This window comes from Lepisma saccharinum, chromosome 1 (assembly GCF_977018435.1).
Source record: "Lepisma saccharinum chromosome 1, izLepSacc3.1, whole genome shotgun sequence".
Taxonomy (NCBI): domain Eukaryota; kingdom Metazoa; phylum Arthropoda; class Insecta; order Zygentoma; family Lepismatidae; genus Lepisma; species Lepisma saccharinum.
In genome coordinates this window covers 89,178,976-89,203,189 of record NC_139229.1, presented here as the reverse complement: position 1 = coordinate 89,203,189, position 24,214 = coordinate 89,178,976, and the positions used below count along the sequence as shown (strand labels likewise).

General features: G+C 39.0%; 1 protein-coding gene across 1 annotated transcript; it reads right to left on the bottom strand.

The window, feature by feature from the left end:
• Positions 1-528: 528 nt before the first annotated feature.
• LOC145984196 (nucleolar protein 16) lies at positions 529-24,134 on the bottom strand. The gene is made up of 4 exons (XM_083117725.1): positions 23,885-24,134; positions 13,857-13,965; positions 3,390-3,584; positions 529-1,166 (listed from the first exon to the last, which is right to left on the bottom strand). The coding sequence occupies exons 1-4, from the start codon at positions 23,992-23,994 to the stop codon at positions 1,011-1,013; spliced, it is 570 nt and encodes a 189-aa protein (XP_082973851.1). The 5' UTR covers positions 23,995-24,134; the 3' UTR covers positions 529-1,010.
• Between the last annotated feature and the right edge of the window lie 80 nt (positions 24,135-24,214).

Here is a 24,214-nt window from a genome sequence, read left to right as displayed (position 1 = left end):
CGCCTTCATGGCATGGTGCAATGCACAGGGGAGCACTTTACCTTTTTTTTTTTTATACTTTGCATTCTTGTTTAACTTTTCTTGTGCCTATACTGGCGAAGATCTGTTGTGAGAGAGAGAAAGCAACTTCTATACTCGCTCACAACCACACTACTTTGTGTTTTCCATATTATCCTTAGTAAAGTATCTCTCTCGTTGGTTTGAAAGACTGAGAAATTTTTGATGGGTGGGTGGATCGTTGGTGGCAGGGAAATCCCCCCCCCTGGATTATTATACTGTATAAATCTGGTCCAATCTGAAGGGAATTCTACTACTATATGGGAGTCCGAGGTTTGATTCGTGGGATGCATGATCTTGAACGGAAATTTTTCTAGCAATGTCATCGCTCACCTGACCCCTAATAAAATCACTTCCAATATGCCAAATGAGGAAAACATTACTCAGACAAGTTGTTCATCTTGATGTGAAAGTTTGTCGTACAGTGACACCCTCCATAAATACTCCAAAGAGGTACTTTGTGCAGGAAATTTATTTTTATTGTTCAGTTAATTTCATTGGCCACCATCTACTTCACAAGCTTCCAGTTTGTGTTGTTTAGTTGCAAACATTAAGCACCAATGTGACGCAACTATTCATTCAGTGGGTGGGCACATCACATAAGAGTGCTTTTATCAGCTTTAATTGCAGACAAGTAGTTACAATGTCAATTAAGAAAATATACAGGAATGGAGAACAACTTGTTCTACAAAACAGTATATGTTTATCAATTATAGTGTTCCAGTTTACACAAACTATTGATGCCTAACCAAGAGATTCAAATTTCAATTTATTAGCACACATCAAATCAATTACTCAATAAATAAAATACCAGTCATTGTCTTTATTTAAAATAAACATTAACATATGTATTTATATTATCAAGATGGGTTGTGCAACTTCGGAGCTTACCCTTCACAAAATAGTTTGTCACATTCACAGTATATGAATACCTTCAGTCACTTGATACACAATCAATCTGACTTCACATCCATCATTTCACTTTTCTTTCTTTCTCTTGCTCTTAAATACTCATTATACTGCGAGGGGATTTTTTTGAACTGCGTTATTCTCGCACGAATTTGTTTCCATGTATCCTGATAGTAGTTTGATTTATCTTTTGCCATTGCCTGCAACAAAAATTGTAATTTTGTGAACTTCAGTGGCATATATTAGGTACATAATACTTAATTATACAGTGTTTTTTTTAAAAAAAATTGATATCGTTACAGGTGTAAATATCTTAGTAACTACACAGTCAAGGTAAAGGAAACTACACGGTGAACTCAACAAGATTTATGCATAAAAAAATTTAATAAGAAATTCAAAGGTATGTGGATGTCACAAACGATTGTTCACAAGTGTTCAATATGCCTGTGACACAGCACATGTCAAGTTGGTAGCCCATCTCCTGCCAAACACGCTGCAGCATGTCTGCGGTAACAATCTTCAGTACGAAGGCGATTCTCTGCTAGAGTTCCTCTGGGCTTGTAGGAAGAAGGAGGGCATAGACAAGACCCTTCACATTGCACCAATCACAAGGGATCAGGTGTGGTGGCAATTTCAAAACCACATTATCACTAGCATGCCCGATCCATCGCCCTGTATGTATGTACAAAGTCCCCCTTGCATAGTTTACAACCTAGCGATTTCTCAATCATTTCTATGAGATGGTGACGATCCAATATCTTGCCTAAGAGCAGGAAATGAGAACTAACCCTAGACTAACTGTTGCATTCAAATTTGGTTCGAAGGGAAGAGGGACCATGCCATTCTGAGCCAATTTTCCTTTTTAAAAATCTCCAAAGCGAAAAAGATGGTAAAACAGGACCCTAAGTACTGAAACAAAAATCTTTACAAATTGCCTGTGCACACTACCAATGAGACCGACCTCCGTGGCAGAGTGAGCAGTGCAGCATGATATGACGGCAGGGGTTCTGGGTTTGAATACCAGCTTGGGCATCTTTGTGAGTGTCCTTTCATAAATTTCATCACTCATCCTCTTGTTTGTGATTAGCCAAAAGTGGCAGAAAAGCGAAGTAAAATAAACCAAATCAATCAACTACCTATAAGGACACAGAGTCAATTCTTCCACACTGAAACAAGTCTAATGTGTTCAGCACAGATTTCAAAATAACTCTATTTATTCTTACGCAGTAAATATTATAACTCGCATCACATGTCAACATGATAAATGAGGCACTATAAAAAACTTAAGTGTATTTTATATTATTACTCTGAATGTCTGATAATACACACAATATACATTATTCAATTGAGGCAAAAAAATAAAAATATGGCATTGAAACTAGGAAAAGAAAAATAAACAGAAAATCTTGTTGTTGTTATTAGTACAGTAGGTGCCCTCTAGTTCAGCCACCTCGGGACCGAAACGTAGGCCAAACTAAAAAGTGGCCGAACGAACCGAAGTAATGCAAAAAAGACCAATAAATCCTATAAACGCTACAGTACGGCCATACATTAAAATTAGTTATACGGTAGTTTAAACCATGTTTAAGCATATTTTACATTACAAAAAACAAACTACATCTGGCCTACTTAGTACTTGCCGACAACATGATGTTTTTCTCATCAGGTGTTGTCTACTTTGGACTGATTCTCCTTTATCTATGCGCTCTGGAGCCTGTAATCTATGTTCTATAGTCACAAATGTACATTTCCGTTTAGCACTTATTTTCCAATAGTACACATACACACAAAACAACACAGTGCACAGAACGATACAGTACAGATGAAAAAACGAACAAACGCGAGCAGTAAGTCCACAAGAGCTGTAAACGACTGATCTGTACAGCACAATACTTTCCAGTACTAGACAAACAAGTGGTGTCGCTGGCAAGGTGGTGGGGGTAGGCCGAACCAACTGAAGCCGACTGTATTTGATGCGACTGGGTGCCTACTGTATTTGCAAACAGAGAGAAAGTCAACAGAGTGATTAACACAGCATGCTATGATGCCAGGGGTTCTGGATTCGATTGATTGATTGATTTGCTCTATTTTACTTAGCTTTTTGTGCCACTTTTGGCTAATTTGTGAAGATGGGAATGAGCGATGATGTGATGAAATCAATGGATTGACACTCACAAACATCCAGGCCAAGATTCGAACCTGGGATCGCTGGCATTGTAGGGTCCTGGGTTCGATTCTTGTTCTTTGTGAATGTTGCTTCATCATATCACCACTTATCCTCATCTTTGCAATTAGCCAAAAATGTCAGAAAAGCGAAGTAAAATGAACAAAATCAATCAGAGTGAAAAATTAAGAAAAACAAAATATAATATTTACAACTCTGGTATGAAAGTAATAAATCAGTTCTATATTCTATGTATTACCTTGTAATCTTCTCCATATTTATTCATGAGCTTTGTAAGCCATCGAACTGTACCCTTAGGAAGTTCAAAATTCCTCTGCCTTGGACGTTTTGCTTCCTTTTCCAGAGTTTCAGCTACTTCGGCCTTTGTTGCTTGTTCAACCTCCATATCTTCGTCCAAATTGTCTACTTCAAGATTAACTGGTGTCATTATTTCCTTCAATAAAAATATTTTTAATGAAAAATGTGAACATTAACACACAAGAGCATGCTAAATTATACCATTTATAAATCACACGTAAAACATCATGCAACTGACACTTTGAACGTACATAACTTTTGAACAAAAAGTAATAGGGATATGAAACTTACACTGAGTATTACCTTTGTCTATGTGGATATTTATGAAATACAAAACAAGATTGATTTTTCCGGAGGTAAAATAGTCTCCCATTCGGATCTCCAGGCAGGGACTACTTTGGGAGATCCCTGGACTAAGAATAAGTTCTACATTAGGAATAAGGATATTATATTAGGCACCTGGAATGTTCTGAGCCTTTACCGCCCTGGGGCATTTCAGTGTACAGGGTCATGTCACCCAACATCTCTGATTTCGATTAAATTCAGTATACACCCTTCCTTTATGGTTCAAAGAAACCCCCTAATTTTTTTTCACTATCTCAAACGGTTTTCATTTTACAGCACTTTGAAATGTCATTAAATCAGTGTTGTCTGTCACTCTTGACACCCTCGACAAAAGATACCCTTGCATGCATTTTTCTTTTCTCCTTAACCAATGATCAGATCTCTGAAATTTACCCAAAGTTCAATGAAATAATGAGGATTTCAGAAAAAATACATAAGCACTCAAAAAAATTTACAAATGCCTATAAAAAGACTAACAATGGACTTGTAGCCTAATTTTTGTGGTGGGAAAAATAGGTTACTAAAATCTGAATTTTCATCATGTGGGTATTGGAACCAAAAGCTTTTGATGTTGAAAATCATTGCAAAGGCATGCTCTTTCTCTACACAAAATAAATTTTTTGTTTTTTTTTACTCCTAAAAAATTTACGTTTTTTTGACATTGCGTAAAATTTCAGGGTCAATCCGTACCAAATGATGCCAGCACTGGTCACTCGAACATTTTTAAAATTTTTCATTTGTTTGTAGTTTTAACCCCTGTACAAGGGTAGTTCAAAACAGGCATTATTATTTTCAAACATGAGTTTATTATTTTTGTTGCTGCATTCTATGGTGTTTTGAGTGAAATCGTGAAATGACAACAAGCAAGTTTTACTTCACATGCATTCCTCACCAGATAGCAGTAACGTTACATAGCTGCACAAGTTAAGCTGTTCATAGAAGCTGTGCAACTCACTCCCAGGAAAATGGATAGCCAGAGCAGGTCCCAGTCCTTGGCCACTGGCAAGTCACAATTTGATGCCAATGTTTTTCTTTCATTTGTGGCTATAACCACAACTACGTTTCATTTGTGGCTATGTAAAAGACACCGTGCATTAAGAAAATATCCAATCACTTGACCACTTCCTGGTGTCAGTCTCTGCATGATATTCATCTGCTTATAATGGAAGTAAATGGAGTTTTTTCGCTGCAATGTCAGATTCTTTTACATGAAGCATTTCTATGAATGTGATAATTGCTGATATTTGGTACAGTGGTTGTGAATATATTAACAAACAGTCTACCACATCCTGTTATCGTTACTTTCATTAATAATACGGGAGAAAATATATGCATGGAATGCTCTTGGTAACTAAATGTTTGTTTATGAATTGGGTTCATTATTATTATTATCATCATCATCATTACTTTTAAAGAAATACACACTGAAGCATTTGTATTTTTGATATTTACTGTCTCTTTTCATCCGCTTGAAACTAATCGCGGTGATGATAACTGATGATTGCATGAAACGACAAAGGAAAACCCACAAAACTCCCTTAGTGCCATCAACACGAGTGTAAGGAAACTTTCAGACCAATGGGACAAGCGACACAGGATGTTCACACTGATGTGACTAGTGACACAGACACTTCCAGACTGTAAAATAAAATTTGTTGCGCATGAGGGTCCAGACAGCACACGACATGTTCAGCACATTCTCGCCCCCCCCCCCCCTTAACTTAAAAAAAAATCGTAGGCTCCAAAATCGCTCTCGGCTGGGGAGATTTTTGAAGGTTACATATTTTTTTAAAAACACCTTGTATATGAACACTTTTTTGAAACACCCTGTATATGAATAGAATCTATACTTGAAAAATGTTTTTATGAGTAAATACACAATAAAACAATCCTTAAAGGACGTAAAAAGATAATATATTGGAATATACTCATATAAAAAATCAATAATGACACAAGAGAAAAATATAAAAATATAACTAGTCCATTAACATAAACTTCAAATCTCTAAGAGCGGTCTCCCGAACGCTGAAGTCCGGAGACGCCAGGTGTTGGGGAATCACTTCTTGGGGTCAGCTCATCTCCGCCTCTTCTTGCTGGACTTTGCAGTTGCCTGGTCCAGGTAAGTCGCTCCCTGCTTTCTTCATCCGATCGCGGACTTCTCGATCGACCATTATGCTCGTAATATCCATCGCGCACTTGTCCTCTCTGAAAAAAGCTGTTGCGGTTATTTTGTCTTGCGCCCCGCGGCGATCGGCGCCTATTCATTCCTCGACGCGCCCCTCCTCGAAACGGTCGTGGTGCAGGTGGAGAATTTCGTTCGTCGGCACGTGGAGCGTGGTGCTGTTCACTTCCGCGCCGTACCACCTGCACGTGCTGGCGGCGATTGCGGCCACGTTGATCGTCATCTGCCCTTCGTCGCTTGTCCCAGCGCTCTGCTCTCTCACGTTCTTGTTCCTCGGCGCACTGGTATAAGTTTTCCAAGGTGAGTGACATGGAGTCCGGATCATATACGCATGTCCCGTTGAGATGACGTTTGACATCCTGGGGAAAATGGTATATCAGCGCTGCGATTACCTCTGGTGGTGTCATTTGCGGCTGGAGCTGTTTGAACTCGTTGTATTTCTTCCAAAAATATGTTGAGTAAGACAACCCGGCGCTTCGGTCGTAGCGTTCATTCCTTAGACGAATCAAAATCCTTTCTACCTGTAGGGGCCTTTGAAAGTAACTCAGGAACATTTCCCTAAAGACCTCGTACGAAGTGAAATGCCTTTCGTGGGTTTCGTACCAATTTTTGGCCCGATCTTCCATTAATCCCCGCAATACAATTAACCGTTCGGCTTCCTCCATTGAAAGTTCCTCCGCGATTGTCTCGAAGTGATCTAAAAAGGAAGAAGGCAAAAGTCGGTCTGCTCCATTGAACCTTTTAAACTCTTTTTTATACGCAAGGGGCAAAAGGGCCCTTCTGGTCATAGCTGGTGCAGGGCGACGGTCTTCCCAGCTGGGTGCTTGGAGTGGGGATGTATCATTCCTTGCCCCCCTTTCGCCGTTTGTCCTAATCGGCGCTGAAGGTTCATCGTGGTTGAGCAAAGCAACATTAGAAGCAGCAGGTGGTGAAGTTCTCCTCGCCTCTGGCGTTTCTCGGTCGCGAGGGTGAGAAAGGTCCAAAATGTCCATTCTTCTTTCCAAAGCCTGTATCTTTTGGGAATGGTCATCAACCTCGCCTATTGTTTTCGCCACGCGCTCTCTCAAACCTTCGAAGTTCTGGTGACAGGTAGCCTCAAGCTGAGCCGAGGATTGTCTCAATACTGCCAAATCCTGGTCCGTTTGGTCTGTCCGCCGCGACAGCGTTGCCAAGTGCTGGTCCTGGTCATCAACACGGGAATCCAAGCGAGCGACTTCCGCGTCGAGTTTCTTCTCATTGTCCTTGCAAGCGTGTGGAAAAACGTTCAGTTATTTGTTTCGCCGAAACACGCACCACTTCCTGAAATCGGATCTCAAGTTCTTCGATTCGCGCTTGCGTTTCCACATTAGCTGTGTTTATCCTCTCCTGGAGCCTCCCTTCCAGTTTCGCGTGTTCCACTTGCAACAATTGCTGTAGCATTTCAAAAACTTGGTCATTGGTGCCGGTGCTATTGTTCAACACGTCAGCGGCCGGGATGGCTTCTTCCGGAGTTGGGGGGGTAGCGGTAAGCTGATTGAGGTCTTGAGAAGCCGGCGTGGATTCAGTATTTACAACTAAGCCGCCGTGTCCTGACATTCCTGACGAAATAACACAATTACTACAACGCAGCTGCACTTCGTTCAACGGGCCTATTACACCTAATGGGATTTCAATCCCACAAATTACACAATTCCGTGCTTCGCTCATGTTTCCGTAAATAATTTTATCACTTCGCAATTTCATTAGATTCTTAAAAGCACTCACTATGTCCTGAGGTTGTCAGAAAAGTCTACACTTCAAAAACATGAAACGCACTACAGAAAAAACAATACAAACAAATAACTATCAAAAGTGCAGAGAGGAGGGCACGACGGGTCCCCTTTCTGCTACCTACAAAGAAGCCTACGCACACACACACAAAACAAAGTCGCCACTAAATTTGCATGAAATAATTCCTAGAAAATTCGCCCTTGCCGATATTCGCCTACTTAATTGCCTTAATTGCGCCAAGAAATGAATAACGCAAACTCAAAATACTAAATGTCACAAAAAAAATAATAAAAATGCCACAAAATACCTAATAAAAGTTTAACCAAAGCAATGAAAACAATCCTCACGCTATCTATCAATTAAAAAAATTGAAAATGTACTTCCCTCGACGAGGGTAAAAGATAGTCCGGTCCCTGTTCGGGTGCCAAATTCTCACCGGGCCTTTGTACATGACCTATGTTTGACACTTAGTCCGGAGACCGAAGTCCCCTTCCTAGGTGCCGGGCCCAGCTAAACGGTTTGATTCCAGGGTACGTGTGACCGGATCGGTTTTTACCCCCGACGAATAGGCGACTCGTGCATAAAGTGACGTTGAATAATAATAATAATAATAATAATAATCAATAATAATAATGACGTAGATAATAATAATAATTGATGTTAGCCAGCAGAAATGCTTTGCTGACTTAACGTTGAACTAAAATATAAATACCAATAGTTATGAGGATTAGTATACTATATGTTTAAACACAAATCATAGTCAAATCATATATAACAATAATGTATATTATATAACACAAAAAATAGACACATTACACAACCCCTCACTATCATTCAAGCATTCACACACTCTCTCATACCGCAAGGGAAAAATTACATTAAGATAAATACATTGGCCCTTTTTTAGACACCATGCAATATTTAGTTTTTCTTATGAATATTAAACTGCGCCCGAAGACGTTAATTTTCTTAGAATTAAAGATACAAAACTTTCATCTGCGCGTGCTCATTACATTCTGCCAACGGGCATGACACGTAAACTTTATATTCTTGCAATTTATTTAGACATTTAAATAATTGTTGTAGAAATATCACTAATGCGCCTTGGAACTTCACTAACATTAGGCTTAGATATCAGCTGCAAGGCATACATGTTTACAGAATAAAAATGAAGACACTGATGTATGAATACATTAAAAATAGCACGAAGTTAATTTACTTCCTCACTTAGCAAACTTGAGAGGTGATCTATGCAAGAGATACACGATTTATGCTGTTTTTAATCAAATATTTTACCGAGTAAAGCATATAAGGTGACATAAATAAAAATTATTACTCAACAGTTCGGCACAGAGCGTGGAAAAACAACAGTATGCTGTGAATATATCTTCCGAATTAGCAATTGTCGTGAAATTTAGATGATGCTGGCGAGAAATAATTATAATCAATACCTTTGCGACTTTTAATTTTAAATACTGGTATCTTTTCGTCCGACGGCCGATCTTTGGAGGCTTGGGTAGATGATCACTCACACATATAGAAAATTAACAGTAGTATACTATACCATCTCGACATTCTAGACGTTCCAGCGACGTTTACCGTAGTCCTCTAAACGGCGGCGGGACGTCGATCCGCGGTCCTCTTTGCAACACTAACACTTCCCCACATTACTTCTTTGTAGCGGCACTTCGCAATCTTCTTGGACACACCTTCCTTCTACGCTTCAACATCACGGCGATCATCTTGTCGGCCTCGTAATGGAGCGATTAATTGCTTCGCATCGTCTCTCTCTCTTTCTGGGGGGACGGCAAAAAAACGGGCGAAGTTTCTTTACCAGGGGTACTCGTGGATTCTCGCTGCTAATCTCACGCTGGACGTCGGCGTCGTCTCAAGACGCAGTAGGTGTCGCTTCATTATCTCAATCTTCTCTTCTAGACGGTAGATCTAAGTGTGAGCTGGTGTCGCTTCATCTTCCAATTTCTCTCTCTTTCTCTCTCCGCAGAATTCTCGTCGGGCGTCGGCGTCTCGACTGGCGGCTTTCGGCGGTATCATTTCATGACTTCTAATCGGGCTGGGGGCGTCATTTGTGGCTTTCGTGGCGCTTGTGGCGGCGTTTTAGTGGTGTGACATCGCGACGCTGAGCGATGATCTGCTGCGTTGTCAGCTTCATGCAGGCTAGGAAGACCCGTAGGCCTCCTTCTCTTGATTTTAGCCCGCCATAGTTGTATTAATGTTCCTCGTCACAAAACGAATAACGCGAATCCAGTGCACAGGTCACTAATTTAACACTGCGTATTCGTACAACTAGTCACTGTCACTTACTCACGCAGGATAAAATACACGGCGCGGTAGAAAAACAAAGTCCCGAATCTTTACTGTCTGTCGCAAACTGGCGGTAGACTGTAGGTGTTTGTTCGTTCTGCCACTATATAAAGACAGCTTGAAACTTCGAATACAACAGACTGACTTTTAGGCGCGGAAACCTGAAGTTACGACGTTGGTGGTCAAGCATCGCTTTTTGCTTGGTCCAGCTTCTTCAAGCACACGTGTTGCGTTAGAATGGGGTGAAAAGAATAGTTCTACCCTCATCCGGTACGTAACATGTTCCTCCAGTAATTGGCCTCCCACGTTGACTTTCCGTCGCCAAATGCACAAAAGTCGCTCAAAAACAGTGAAAGATTTATCACAGCATATTGTTAGTTCCGAGCTCCTACGACCGAAAGGGGGAAAAGTCGACAAAGGCAGAAAAACACAAAAGGTTCAGAAACGTGGTGTTTTTCTACCGAAGCTTCAAGAGGATACGAAGGTTACAGAAAATATAAAATAATGAAAACCTAGGATAAAAAAGTAGGTGACAAAAACTGATTGTCATAACATGTTCATATGTCGTATTCGCGTGCTCCTTTTTACTTCAGTTGGAAAGCACCTTAAAGAAAGTGTACTCAAGACTGAAGCGACACACCACAGGGGGAGTTCCCAACTAAGTGACAAGCGGCATGGTGCCTTTCTATTAGCAAGCGTTCGCTGCTAATTGTGCGAACAACAGATCTAGGCGACGCAATAAACCACACGTTACAACAACAGATCTAGGCGACACGATAAGCTGCATGTGTCGCTCAACTTGACCATTTCCTCAATATCTTGCAACGTATTGCATTGGTTTGTTGTTCGCGCATGCGCGATGCTATGAGTGTCTTGCTTTAGGGAGATTGCGCACCAAAGCGACAAGCATCACGTGGCACTTATCGCTTGAGAATTTCACCAAGCGAACACTGGCCTGTGCAGCCGCCATGCCGCTATGATGTAAAATGTTGCTCTTGATTGGCTCATTTCCAAGCGACATGTGTCGCATGTTGCTTTGGTATGAAAGTTGCCTTGGACAGAAGGACCCATGTCACTTTTGTGTGAAATCCCCGTATCGTTTGTCGCATGTCGCTTTGATCTAAAATCTCCTTGAGGAAAAGGTTCAGTCAGAGCTTGTGTCCCTACAGTTCAAAAGGCTGCATTGATTACAGACTGCTTGCTTCCAAGCGACAGTTAATGCCATTTCGTGACTGCAAATCACTCCATAAATATAACTGTTTCCCTCAATTCACGTACCGCTTTTCAAGACAAACAAATCTACACAATATATTCCAAAAACTAACTAAGCTGCATTACTTTCATAAGAAAACTAGCAGCAATACTGATTGCACTGCCATCTATGTTGTCATCCGTCTCAGGAACCAGTTTCTTCGGTTGTTTTCCACACTACGTGTTCAAGGCGCTGTACCACAACTATAGTTGAAATTCCTAAATATGCATACAGAAGGGTGGACTGAAGTGGGGTATTGGTTTGATGTAGGGCTGTAAATGGTGACCACATTGAATTACATTAAAGATAATGAAACTTTCAACCTTGTACTTCCAAAAAACATGTTACCCAGACCCATGACACACAATGTAATAAAATAACTTGTAAAAGCTGCCCCCGCTTCCCTGCTTTCTATCCGGCTCTGGATTACTTCCCTTATCCAATCCTTTCTATCTCTCCTTTCACACCTCACCCTAGGTACCTCCTGAGCAGATTATAGTAAATGCCGGAATTACAAAAGGTTGGTTGATTTGGTATTTTAAGTCCACTTTATGCACAGTAAGGCTAATTGGGACTGGACCTACAGTTCAAAGTAGGATCCGAACCACTATGTGCGTCCACCGGGTATCGAACCAGGGACGGCATTACGAAAGGAAAGTTACACATAACATTTATATATCTAGTACCTAGGTTATTTAACAAGTACAGAAAGTGAATAAACATCTGGTAAAATATCAGTACTATAGTTCTTGGGAGTGAAATCAGAACATTATCTTGTAGGATTACATGGGTTTACTATATGCTGTTTTTATATACACATACATAGCATTTCCATATGTGCATTGACCAAATCAACATAACTCTAAATCAACAAAATGCGCACCTATGGCCTACACCATTGGCACTTCCTTTACCGCAGAGTTAAAATAACTCTACGGGCCTACCCTCAACTTAACTATATTCCGATCATTAAATGTGTTTCGTTACGCCTTTATTTCTTTCCTTTTGGGCATTAATTTTCAATTCAGAAATATCTGAATATGCAAAGCTTTTCGAGAGGGGACTTGGGGACAGCAAACAGGGGTTGGTTTACACCAAATGCTACATTGTTACCATCAGTGGACTAAACTAGAGGAAGGTGAAGGTGCGAAAAAAAACTTTTTCTTTGTTAAGCCCAACTAGCCCTTTTTATAGTTGCGGTGGGAGTCTGTGGACGTTCACACCGTAGCACTGGAAAATTCCACAGCAACGGTCTTTTGAAAGACAGCTCCCCCAACTGGGAAGCTAAGAACAGGGAAATCTAATATTCAGTAAAAAGCACAACTACATACATGCAATAACATATAAAAGTACACACATGGAAACATATTAATTAACCCTACACCTTGTAGGTGGTCAGCAATTAATTAACATAACCCCAGAGCTATTTTTCGGACATCCTGTATATTAAGTTCCTTGATTTACAAGTAGAGTCTAGAATAGCACTTGGGTACAATCTGTTTAACAGTAAATGTGTATGTAGCTCATTGTTTTAATTTCGAACTGTATTCATAAAATACCATACCAATGCCAACACTCTTACCAATTTTCACTGTTACTGGTCCCAATGCTTACAAATGGTGATAATTAAAATTTGTTCAAATAATCAATTAATAATAGTGTGTAAATATTGCATTCCAATATTAAATTAAATTATCAGATTTTTGCTTGAAAATACTTGAGAATTACACCTGAATATTGAAATACCTCTTATGCAATCATAAAATACAGTTTATCCATGCAATATTGGTGCAAAATAAATAATGGAAACCGAATTTTTGCAGACCCAGCAAAAGAGCAAAATGTCAGAAAAAGTATTGGTGAACAAAATAGCATTGGCATCACTATAGTTCAGTCCTATTAAAAACAGAGAAACTAAACCTGAACTTAGGGAAATGACACGAGAGATTACATTTAACCAATACCTTCTAACTGAGAATAGGGGAAAGGTAGAGCTTACCCAGTCTTGGCACGAAGATCTAATTCCTCCTCCACAGTCTATCGACTACCTTCGCTCTCGAATTCATTCATCCAAAAAGCCCTGTCTCGCTTACTCCCCCTTGTTTTATTACCCCTATCGTCCTATATTCACTTCAGTCACGGAAGCCATCGGACGTTTACTGAACAAATTCCCGAGTTATGATCTTCCAGATTGCAAGTTTTCATACGTGTTCTTACAGATCCTCCACGCTATACAGTACTTCACAGTTTGTGAAATGTTACCTGTTATAAAATAGTCCATGTGCTGTTTGTTATAGCAAATAAGAATGTGTGCAATAACTCGTATCAACTCCCAAGGCATGCAATACATTTTCACCTGGGTGCCAGGTTTCTTTGCATAAAGCAACTATAAATATGATATAATATAGTACATTGCAGTAATAACAACTTGGTATAGATATTTGGAAATGTATGTGTCAATAACACCGAAATTTCTGCAAATTATTTTTAAGCTTTATGCATTCTTCAAAAATGTACCTCATTGTAGTTGTCGAAAATTTCACATATCATTTCTTTACCTTAATAGAAGGAATCTTGAGAGCCTTGTTTGGATCATAAGCCAATCCCATATTAGACATGTTCTTCTCTAAAGATAATTTTTTGTCCCATGCCTTCCTTACATGTTCACTGAAAAAGAAAATAGGTATATATATGGTTAAGATCACATCCAAATATATTGGTTAGTTTAACATAGAAGCAGGATAGAAAAACCGTTCTCTGAAAAAGATGCAATAAGTAAATCAATACCAAAAATTAAAAATAAGAACTTTAGTTTCCTTTGTTGCTGAAATTCTTTAATTTGCTCAATGTTTTAACACATCTTTTTCAAGAGCCAAGAATACAATGAATTGTAATTTAACAAAGATAAAATGCAAGAATGTTAAAACAAAGTACAACATATACACATAGGCTATATGCTATTCAAAGCACTCACACTTCTCAGTTCTAAAATCAGCAAAAATAGTTTGTCTTCTCACTAATTTTGTCAAATGTTTTACTTGTCCACAACCATGCAAAAAGCAGAATAACATTTTACAAATATATCCTACACCTAACCACCACTCTGCACTACAGCCTAGGTGAGACTTTGGGAGCTGGTGACTGAACGTAACCCCCCCCCCCCCTTGAACCAACAAGAACTTCTAAATGCTACAGAAACTCATTTCGGTAAATATGTGATATCGCCCGAATGGATTTCTTCAAATTTACAGAAGAAACTACTTATTGAAATCAGTTTCTGTAGCATTGTCGAAGTTCTTCGAGGTATTTTCTTTCGCGGAAACTGAAAACTTCACCATAGAATGCTGCAGAATAAGAAATAATAACTTTTTTATGTAAGGAACTTGCATTGTCTGTAAAGCGACATTATGCCATTGTTTCCATTATGTACCTGCAGATGGTGCGAGCGTCAAGTGGTCTCGCCAGTGTTTCCAAACGTGCCTTTTTTTATGATAATTTTTTCCCCTTAAACTATGCTAACCTTGCCGGGAATGGTCCGTGGGGCTATCGTGATTGGTTTTTGGAGCTATCCATCAATGGTTCGCAGGGTGGCTACAAACAAGCAGAAATGAAATTCCCTGACAATTACAAATAAACTAAATCGATGTTTTTGCAAATGGAAATAATAAACTCATACAGATCCACGTATGGTTTTGTTAAGTACCAATATTATCTTCTATGAAATTGACTTGATTTCTGTATTCTCTATGATTTGAATTCAAACTGCAAAATAGTGAATCTGGAAAATTATTACAATTCACAAGCTAGGAAAGGATGACGAAATTTTATCATACGCAGTAAGTTTAAAATAAAATACTTTATTATTTTTAAAGTTACGACTAAATGAGATACGAGTGAAGAGTGACTGATTTCAAAATACAATTTGTAATTTATCAGTCTCCTTATACATTCTCGGTATTATATGTTGATATTTCCACTGAGGTTTGGAACCCTCTGCTTGCAAGAACCATGAGTGCGGACTCATTTTTCGATGCATAAAGCTACTTCTCTCTTCTCGGTAAAACAAACAACTTAACTCTTGCATATAACTGAAACAATTGAATTGTACAAAAGAAAGTATCATATTTCCTTACATTATCAATGGGATTTCTGCTTCAGTACAGTATATCCAAGTGAAGTACTGTGAGACTGACAACATGCAGTTATACCATTAATGCTGACGAAAAGGGTATGTAGGTATTAGAAATTTAACGCAAGAAATTTAAAGAATTGCATTGTCTAGGTACTTCTGATTTAGCTAACCACACATTAAAACAGGAAGCTTCTGAAAGTTCATATACGAGGGGCATCCTGAAAACAGCTCCAATGGTGCCTACATGCAGCACTAGTGGTCGGAGAGCGACACACACACACACACATGCAGGCAGGAAGAAGTGGCATTTAGCTGTAACCTGGTACAGTTGCAATGCAGCCGTTTTAGGACAGTTCTAGGTTAAACATTGCAGCTCTCATACAGTCTCCCACAGACTGAGATGTAGCCTACGTGCACGCTCAGAATTTGGCACAGAGCCACAAGCAATCGTGTGAGGTGTGCAAACCGGACGTCGTTAGTGATAGGATGGTCAGACGACAGTGCAGACAATTCATAGAAGGCCAATCGAATGTGCACCAGCCCATACAGCTGAGTACATGCGGGCCCTTTGCATCTCTTCAGGTGAGAGATCTTGGGCCACTCCCTAGACAGCCCTGGCCTTGCACGTACAGACTTTCATCTCTTTGTTTAACTGAAGAGGTTTCTGGCAGGACAAGGGTTTGACAGCTACACTGCGGTAGAGACAGTCTTTGCTGTCAGACACATATGCCATGGGCATACAAAATTTAGTGCCATGCTACGACAAATGCCAGAACAACGCTGCTGATTATGCCGAAAATTAGGTTAGGACTCACTGTTACTAATGCAATAAATAGGGACATTGAATTTTCGCGATGCGCGAAATCGCAAAATGTGAAAAAAAGATGCAATTTTGAACATTCTGCAGGTAACTACACCCCCAATGATGAAATATGCATGAGTTTTATTCGCGAATAAATGCGAAATGTGTGCTTTCCACGAAATGAACACTTTTTCGCGAAATAACCGTGAAATATCATCAAATTAAGTAGAAAACATGCAAAAACCGGCAATCGAGGTTGTGCGCGCAAACTGTCGATTTGTAACGAAACGTTTGCCTAAAGTTTCCTACCACTTGCAGCTGAAGAACGTTTTATCTTCGATCACATCAGGAAGACGCTGCAAATTGGGATTTCCCATGCACATAATCTCAGTTCGAAAACTTCGCTCCCTGTCAAGCTGCATTCCTTTCTTCCCCCGAATGTCTACTCAATTTCCAGTTTCATTGAACTTGCTAGCTGTAGCAGCGATAAGATTAGTCTGTTCCCGCACATCAAGGGAAACAATGGTGTCATTTGTGTTCAGTCATGAATGAATTTTGTTTATCATCATGTGATTTTCAACATGTGTTTGTGTATGTGCAGTAGTGATTATTTTATTTGTTGGACAGCAAGGATATCCTTTAAATACATACAATGAATAAATCACTTGAGATATGCAATTTAGAAATGAAGTGATTTTGTGTTGATGTTTTATTTTTGGTTGGACAGCTAAGTACTTGTGTATGTGTACAGTATATAAAAATGAAGTAGTTTATCAATTTATAGCTCTTTTGTATGTTGTTTCCTCTCATAATGAAAAAGTGTGTGCATTTTTTTATCCACCGCTGGTATATACCGCTGATCTATCATTTTATTTACCGCTCTCCTCAGTTTTTATTTACCATAAATTTGTCTCCCTAGCAATAAATTACAACTGATATTCTTGTTTTATTTATGCCTAATCGGTAGGGATCATGATTTTTTGTTATTTTTTTCAAATTGGTGTATTTTTTTATTTTTCACTATTCAGTATTTTCTCCAAAATTCGCATTTTATTTTAGCGCATTTTCTGGCAAATACCTGAAATTATACCTTCATGGTGTTTTTAAACTACTGTTTCAAATTGTAAGTCACATGGCCTACGCCTCTTCCTGAGAGTTTCATATCTTGAAAGTTATTTTCCATACCGCCTTTTTAATTTTAAGGTAAGGGTTTCAGATAATGGAATTTTTCCCGTACATACTGAAGGGTGCATAATGACCATAAGTTGCGACGCACCCAAAAAATTTAAATCAATCAATTTCACGTGACAGTTACAGATATATTATAGCACCGAAAATTGGCATTAACTTTTTTTTTGACTTGTTAGTGTTACCTTCCCCAAAATTCGTGTTTTTTGTTTTAGAACATTTTTCTGCCAAATGTACCGAAACTTAATACTCCATTGTGCTTCTAAACTATTATTTTAAATTGTAGGTCACATGGTCTACGTATTTTCGTGACAGTTTGATATGTTGGAACAGATTTTTGAGGAAGTAAAAGTAAAGTGCTCCCCTGCACTTTGCCATGAAGGTGTATAGGGGTGTGGAGTTAGGGCCCCACACTTTCTTGATCACGGTTGAAGGTAGGGGTGATGTGATCAGCACCACGCTCCTGGCTACCTTTAGCCCTCAAAGTCTCCTCCAGGTACCCGCTTCATATGACGCTGGGTGGGAGCCGGAGCAGTTTGAATAGGTGGAAAAGATCTTGGTTCTCCCCCGCAAGGAATCGACCCCGGGTTTCTCGCATGGTAGTCAGACGCTTTAACGACTGAACTCAATTATTTCTCGCTCGACAAATGTCGATGGTGCGCACTTAGCTTGGTAATTCAAAACACATCTCACGCGACAAATACTGAAGATGTGGCTCCCGTGTGACGGTACATATGCACTCGATCTCCTGTTAGAACCCTGCCACTTTACACTGTGATGCAAATGGTTTCGATAGAAGTTGAAAAATCGTTGGAAATACATGATTTAATTTGGCTGTCAAAATTATTCCATTATAGTTTACTCTTGAATAAAATGTTGGAAAACTTGCACTTCTATGTATACAAACATGGCCTAAAAAAGACAAGAATGTTGGATTTCATGTAATTTTTTGTTGTTTTAGGACATTTTTTTTAAAAAAATCGCTAAAAACGCCAACAATTCGCATTTTATGCCAAATTCGCATTATTTCGATATTTCGAACGGGCGAAAAATGTGACCAGACATCACTGCACATTCATAAACCAACTTCGCAGCAATTACCATTTTTCACGGTTTCCGCGTTTGCGAAAAATCAATGTCCCTACTAATTGGAAATTACTTTCTGGCCACCCCTCGTATAAATCAGTAGATGGAAAGTGAAAATTTAGCATGGCTGGCAGAGAAAAGTCAATTCTTGAAGAAAGTGATTTGCTTTTATGATTGAATGATTCGAGTAAACATGATATTGAAATATTTACGTATTTTTTATTAGTATTTTATTTCATAATATTGGACATTAACCTTACTCAGTGAGAGATTAATGACCATCTGTCACGAGTTTAAACATGCAGGACAGAGAGTAGCGTTAATTTCATTGCAATACTATTGTTGCAGTAAATTTGAGGTTGGGAGCATGCACTTGCTAATTCTTATAACGTTCACCAATGCAGATTTATGTTTCACTTTTTCGTGATAGTATTCAATAAATATCCCGTTTGGTTGGATTCTTCTTGATATCTAAGAATAGTCAAATGTTATTGTAAACGTATGTTAACTTGTGAAAAACCAGTAATACATAAGGATGATAAAGAAAACCTTCGTAAGCACTGCTACATTAAAGAAGGTGAAGTGAGCCAGAAGAGTAATAAAATTTCAGCAGCATATTTGCAGTCTAAAGTTCTTCTTGTTTATGCATGCGATTTTTGTTGGATCTTGCAGTCCGAAGACATCCAACAAAAATCAATTCCATAAGAGTGCCATGCATGCAATTTCTGTCGCATGTTGTAGTGAGATACTTTGTCGGGTGGCGATATTCGACAAAATTCGTATGTATCTTTGTTTCTATGTTCCTTCAGTTTGTCCAACAAAATGCCTACAGTCCGACAACTATCGGACCCCACCACCTGCTCCCATCCCCTCTATCTGTATACAGTTCTGTCTCCTTACTACTCCCATACGGACAAGAAAAAATGATAATTCAATGTATTTTCCACGTAATAGAGGCTTAACACATTTCTCTGCCCCTCCGGACATTTCTCTCTCTCTCTCTCTCGTGTTGTGCATAAAAGGGAGCCTAAAAGTTGATGCCGAAACTTAGTAACAAGATTTCCTGTTCCCGTGCAGAGTTACATAACGATATCTTAAAAAAGAAGTCAATCAAGACAAAATTCCCTGACATTTCCCTGACTTTTTTTGACACCTCAAATTCCCTGACTTTTCCCGGTTTTCCAGGCTTTCCAGGTCTGTCGCCACCCTGGTTCGTGAATAATTTTTTGGGCTACCCGTCAATGGTATGTGATGACATAAAGAACACGAAAGTAGGTATTTTTCAGTGAAGAAGGTTGAAACAGTGCATACCCACTCCAAATCGACGGTACTAGTTTACTATTGTTCGGACAGATTTCTTCATTTCTACAGAAGAAACTACTTACCATAATAAGTTCATGTAGTATTGTCTAACATTGGGAAGGTGTTTTGTGTGATGTGGGAATATATGATAGGGGAAATTCATGTACATTGTTGAAAATTAATTCTCCGACGGACAATAGCCTTTGGAGTGTACACCTTCATACATCATCATGCGTCGTGATTGTGTTTTGTTCATGTTCATTGGGTATCCAGTGTTTCGAACCGTCATGGTTTGCAAAGAAAGTTAGAAATATGACGTGTCGTGGATGTGTGGTGAAATTCAGGTAAGTTTTCCATATCCTGGAAACGGATTTCTTCAAATTTAAAAGTTTGGGGCTCATTTGGGGGCAGGTGACTCCAGACAATTTCTAACATGCCTTTAACAGGGACTCTCTAGAGGGGGCCGGAGCGGAGGCGGGGCCACGTCAGCAGTTGGGGGCAGTAGGTCAATTACCCCAGGGGCGGAGCCTGGAATTGGTGGGAAATTTGGACTCAAAAATTTCAAACAAAAATAATTTTTTAGTTTAAATTTCCCACAGATTCCGGGACTGATAGCCCCAAAAACCATTCACAGATAGCGCCACGAAACATCAGAATTTTCTTCCTAAAACAATGCGGGTAAAAAAATTGATCAGATGAGCTTTGTTCATGGGTATTTCTTGGGTTCCGTAGGTTGAAACACTGCATAACGAATGAAAATCGACAAAACATAAGCACGACACGTGTGGGAAGGTGTACGCGCCATATTGTGTCTCAGGCAAGTGAAAAGAATATGAGTAAGAAGCACTCGTAATGTGAAAAATTGCAATTACTTTGATGAAAAAAACGTCAATACACCTTAAGGAATGTTCCGCAAAGCAGATAGGTAAGTACGAATGTCAAAAATTGATGAAACTAAGGAGTTATAGGTGTCCGAAGGATAGTTTTTAAGCGAAAATTGATCCACAAACCATTCACGGAAGGTTAGGTTAGGCAAACATAGAAAATTAAATTGGGGGAAAAAAAAACGCTCACACGTCATCTTGTAAAACTACCGCGTGGTTGCTACACTGACAGAGGTTTACATAATCGAACGCACGGAACATTTGATTCAGGTAGTCGACTGTAATGGTGGCACGAGCTATCGTGCAACGGAGATACATGAATGTCGAAAATTACATTATTTACCGGCCGAATAAGTTGCACAAATGGAAAAAACACTATTCCCAAAAGTCCACAGGAACTCAATTCCGTAAGTACTTTCCCATCTTTTTTACTGTTTCTGTAGCATTATCGAAGTTCTTCGAGGTATTTTCTTTTGCGGAACCTGAAAACTTCACCACAGAATGCTGCAGAACAAGAAATAATCACTTTTCATGTAAGGAACTTGCATTTTCTGTAAAGCGACAACATTTTGCCATTGTTTCCATTATGTACCTGCAGATGGCGCGAGCGTTGAAAGTCACACAGTCTCGCCAGTGTTTCCAAATGTGCCTTTTTTTAAGAGAATTTTTTTTTTAACTATGCTTACCTAACCTAACCTTTCCGGAAATGGTCAGTGCAGCTATCGTGGATGGTTTTTGGGGCTATACATCAATGGTTCGTGGGGCTATCCGGCAATGGTTTGTGATGACATAATGAACACAAAAGTAGGTATTTTTCGGTTAAGAAGATTGAAACACTGCACACCCACTCCAAATCGACAAAACACAAGCACGACGCGCAATGATCCATGACGAGTGCACGCCATATTGTCTGTTACCCAAGCGGAACAAGGAAGACAAATAACGACTCGTAATATGAAAAGTTGACACTATTTTATGGAAAAAGGCATAACTTCACCTCAAAGAATCTTCCGCAATGCAGAATAGGGCTAGAGTCTAGTTTACGTCCTTCTTCTGCACTCCTTCTTGCCCGTTTACAAAACCGTGCTAGCAGACAACCGGCGCTCCGGCATCCGTAGGGTAAGTAAGTTTGGTACTACTTTACTATTCGGGAGACACCTATCAATGATTTATTTCGCAATTTTTTACATTGCTAACGTACTATTCTGCATTGCGGAACATTTCTTTAGGTGAAATAATGAATTTCTAACGAAAATAATGTCTATTTCTTACATTAACGAGTACTTACTGTTGTTCCTTATTTCCCACAAACCATCCACGGGTAGCCCCAAAAACCATTGACGTTAGCCCAAAAATTCACGATAGCCCCACGAACCATCACGGGGACGAGGTATGCCTACTAGGTTAGGTTAGGTTCCATTAGCACTCCTTTCGTTCAATTTAGCATATACAGACAACATCGGCTTGCAGCAGCAGCAATAGTACGTCGGAAATAGATTTTCGTAGAAAACCACATGCATTCCCATTAAAATGGATCAAAACTACATTCCCGAGCATCAACAACGCTACAGAAAATGATTTGCGTAAGTACTTTCTCCTGTAAATTTGAAGAAATCCGTCTCCGGTAGAGTACAGTGTTACCGTAAGTTTTTCTTTTTAAACTTTCTGTCACTAACCATTCACGGGAACGAGGTATGCCTACGAGGTTAGGTTAGGCCTGTTAAGTTAGGTACCATTAGCACTCATTTCACCCCTAAATATGTGCATCATCATCGAAAAATGTCCTCCGTACGTTCCGCATATCCGGACAACATCGGTTTTTCTCGATTTTCTCCTCCAGGTAATTTTTCCTCGCCTTGGGATTTACTTTGTTGAATTCCTTATAAAATAACCTTTCCAACGATATATGACACATATTCCTCAGGAAAAGGACGTAAACTAGACTCTTACCCAGAATAGGTAAGTATCAATGCTAAAATGAACGAAATAAACGAGTGAGAGGTGTTCGGGCTATATCGCATAATTACCAAAATTGCGAAGAAACACGTCGAAAAAATAAGGATCCGTACCAAAACTTTTACTTCACAATAACATAATTCTGCGAGAAAAAATTAACTGAAAATGTTCACAAGTTGCCACCTGAAATTCATCTCTCTTCCTCAATTGTGAGGTTCAAAAAATTGTTAAAGTTACACATATTATACAATGAAAATTAAATGTTTGATTTCCCTAATAATATGGCGGGTGCAGAGAATGATAGAAGGACGTAAGGCACAAAAATTATTTAGCGTATAAGTTAAGATGAATTATCGTCAAAGTATATCGTTTTGGACTGTGTTTTAAGTATGTGTAATATTGGACTGTGCTTAAGTAAGTGTAGTGTTATGTATTTGCTTGTACGTGTGTAAGAGCAAAAATATGTATGTGTGTGTGCCTGTATCTATAGGTTAGATTACCTTTCTTATATGTAATTTTTCTTTATCTTTTTTTTTCTCTGTAATTTTTATATTTTTTTCTTTCTTTTTTTGGTATAATTTAACAATACATGGAATTTCTCCAATTTGTTTGAAATTTCGGATACTTACTAATTTGGGTCTCCTAATCACGAATCTGCACTTAATATTTGGCGCTCACATATAGAAATTCATGAATTATGGCTAGCCCCATGGACCATTGGCGCGTGGTTAGGTTAGGTTAGGAAGCAGTTAAAAAAATTTAGGGTCGTAGTAATATCAGGAATATATATATTTCGTTCTTTAAGTATTCGAAACGGAAAATCTTGCGATAAATAATGAGCAATTGTGCATTGTCGGTTGCGATGACTGACCCTCTTATTTTGCAAGTTTGACACGTGAGCGCCAAATTTTAACTTCAGATTCGTGATTAGGAGCCCTAATTTAGTGAATATGCCAAATTTCAAACAAAATGGAGAAATTCCCGGTATTGTAAAATCGCTCCCTTTTTTTCAATATTTTAATTATTTCATATTCAATTTTTTTTGTAAACATGGTCAAGTGGAAGAAAAGGCTCCACAGCTTTAACTTCGCCATGTAAAAGAAGACGAAATAAATAAATAAATAAATAAACCATGCAAAATATTTCACTTTCTCCAGGGGGTACAGATGGTCAAGGGTACCAGAATATTCTGCAGGCTACCAACAAAACAATTTTAAATTCAGGAATAACACTTACTTTTCGATCCCAGGGAGCCTATTTTGTTTATCTCTAACACGCCTCCAGTTAGTCCGATTAAGAAGAGAAGTACGTTGTCTCCTTAATCTAACTTTCCGATTCTGCACCATTCTAAGACTACAAACTAATTAATTCCAATGCAAAAAATTCTGGACAACAATGAAAACCTTGCTTATGAACTTCTATAAATTTCCTTTTCTCGATCTCGCATCACAGTTATAAAAATTACGTTCATCAAAGGCCTCACAGACTACTAACCACTGTCAAGAAACCTTCCGAAGAGTGAAATAGCCCTGGCCAGGACGACCCACACGTTACGTTACCCCATTA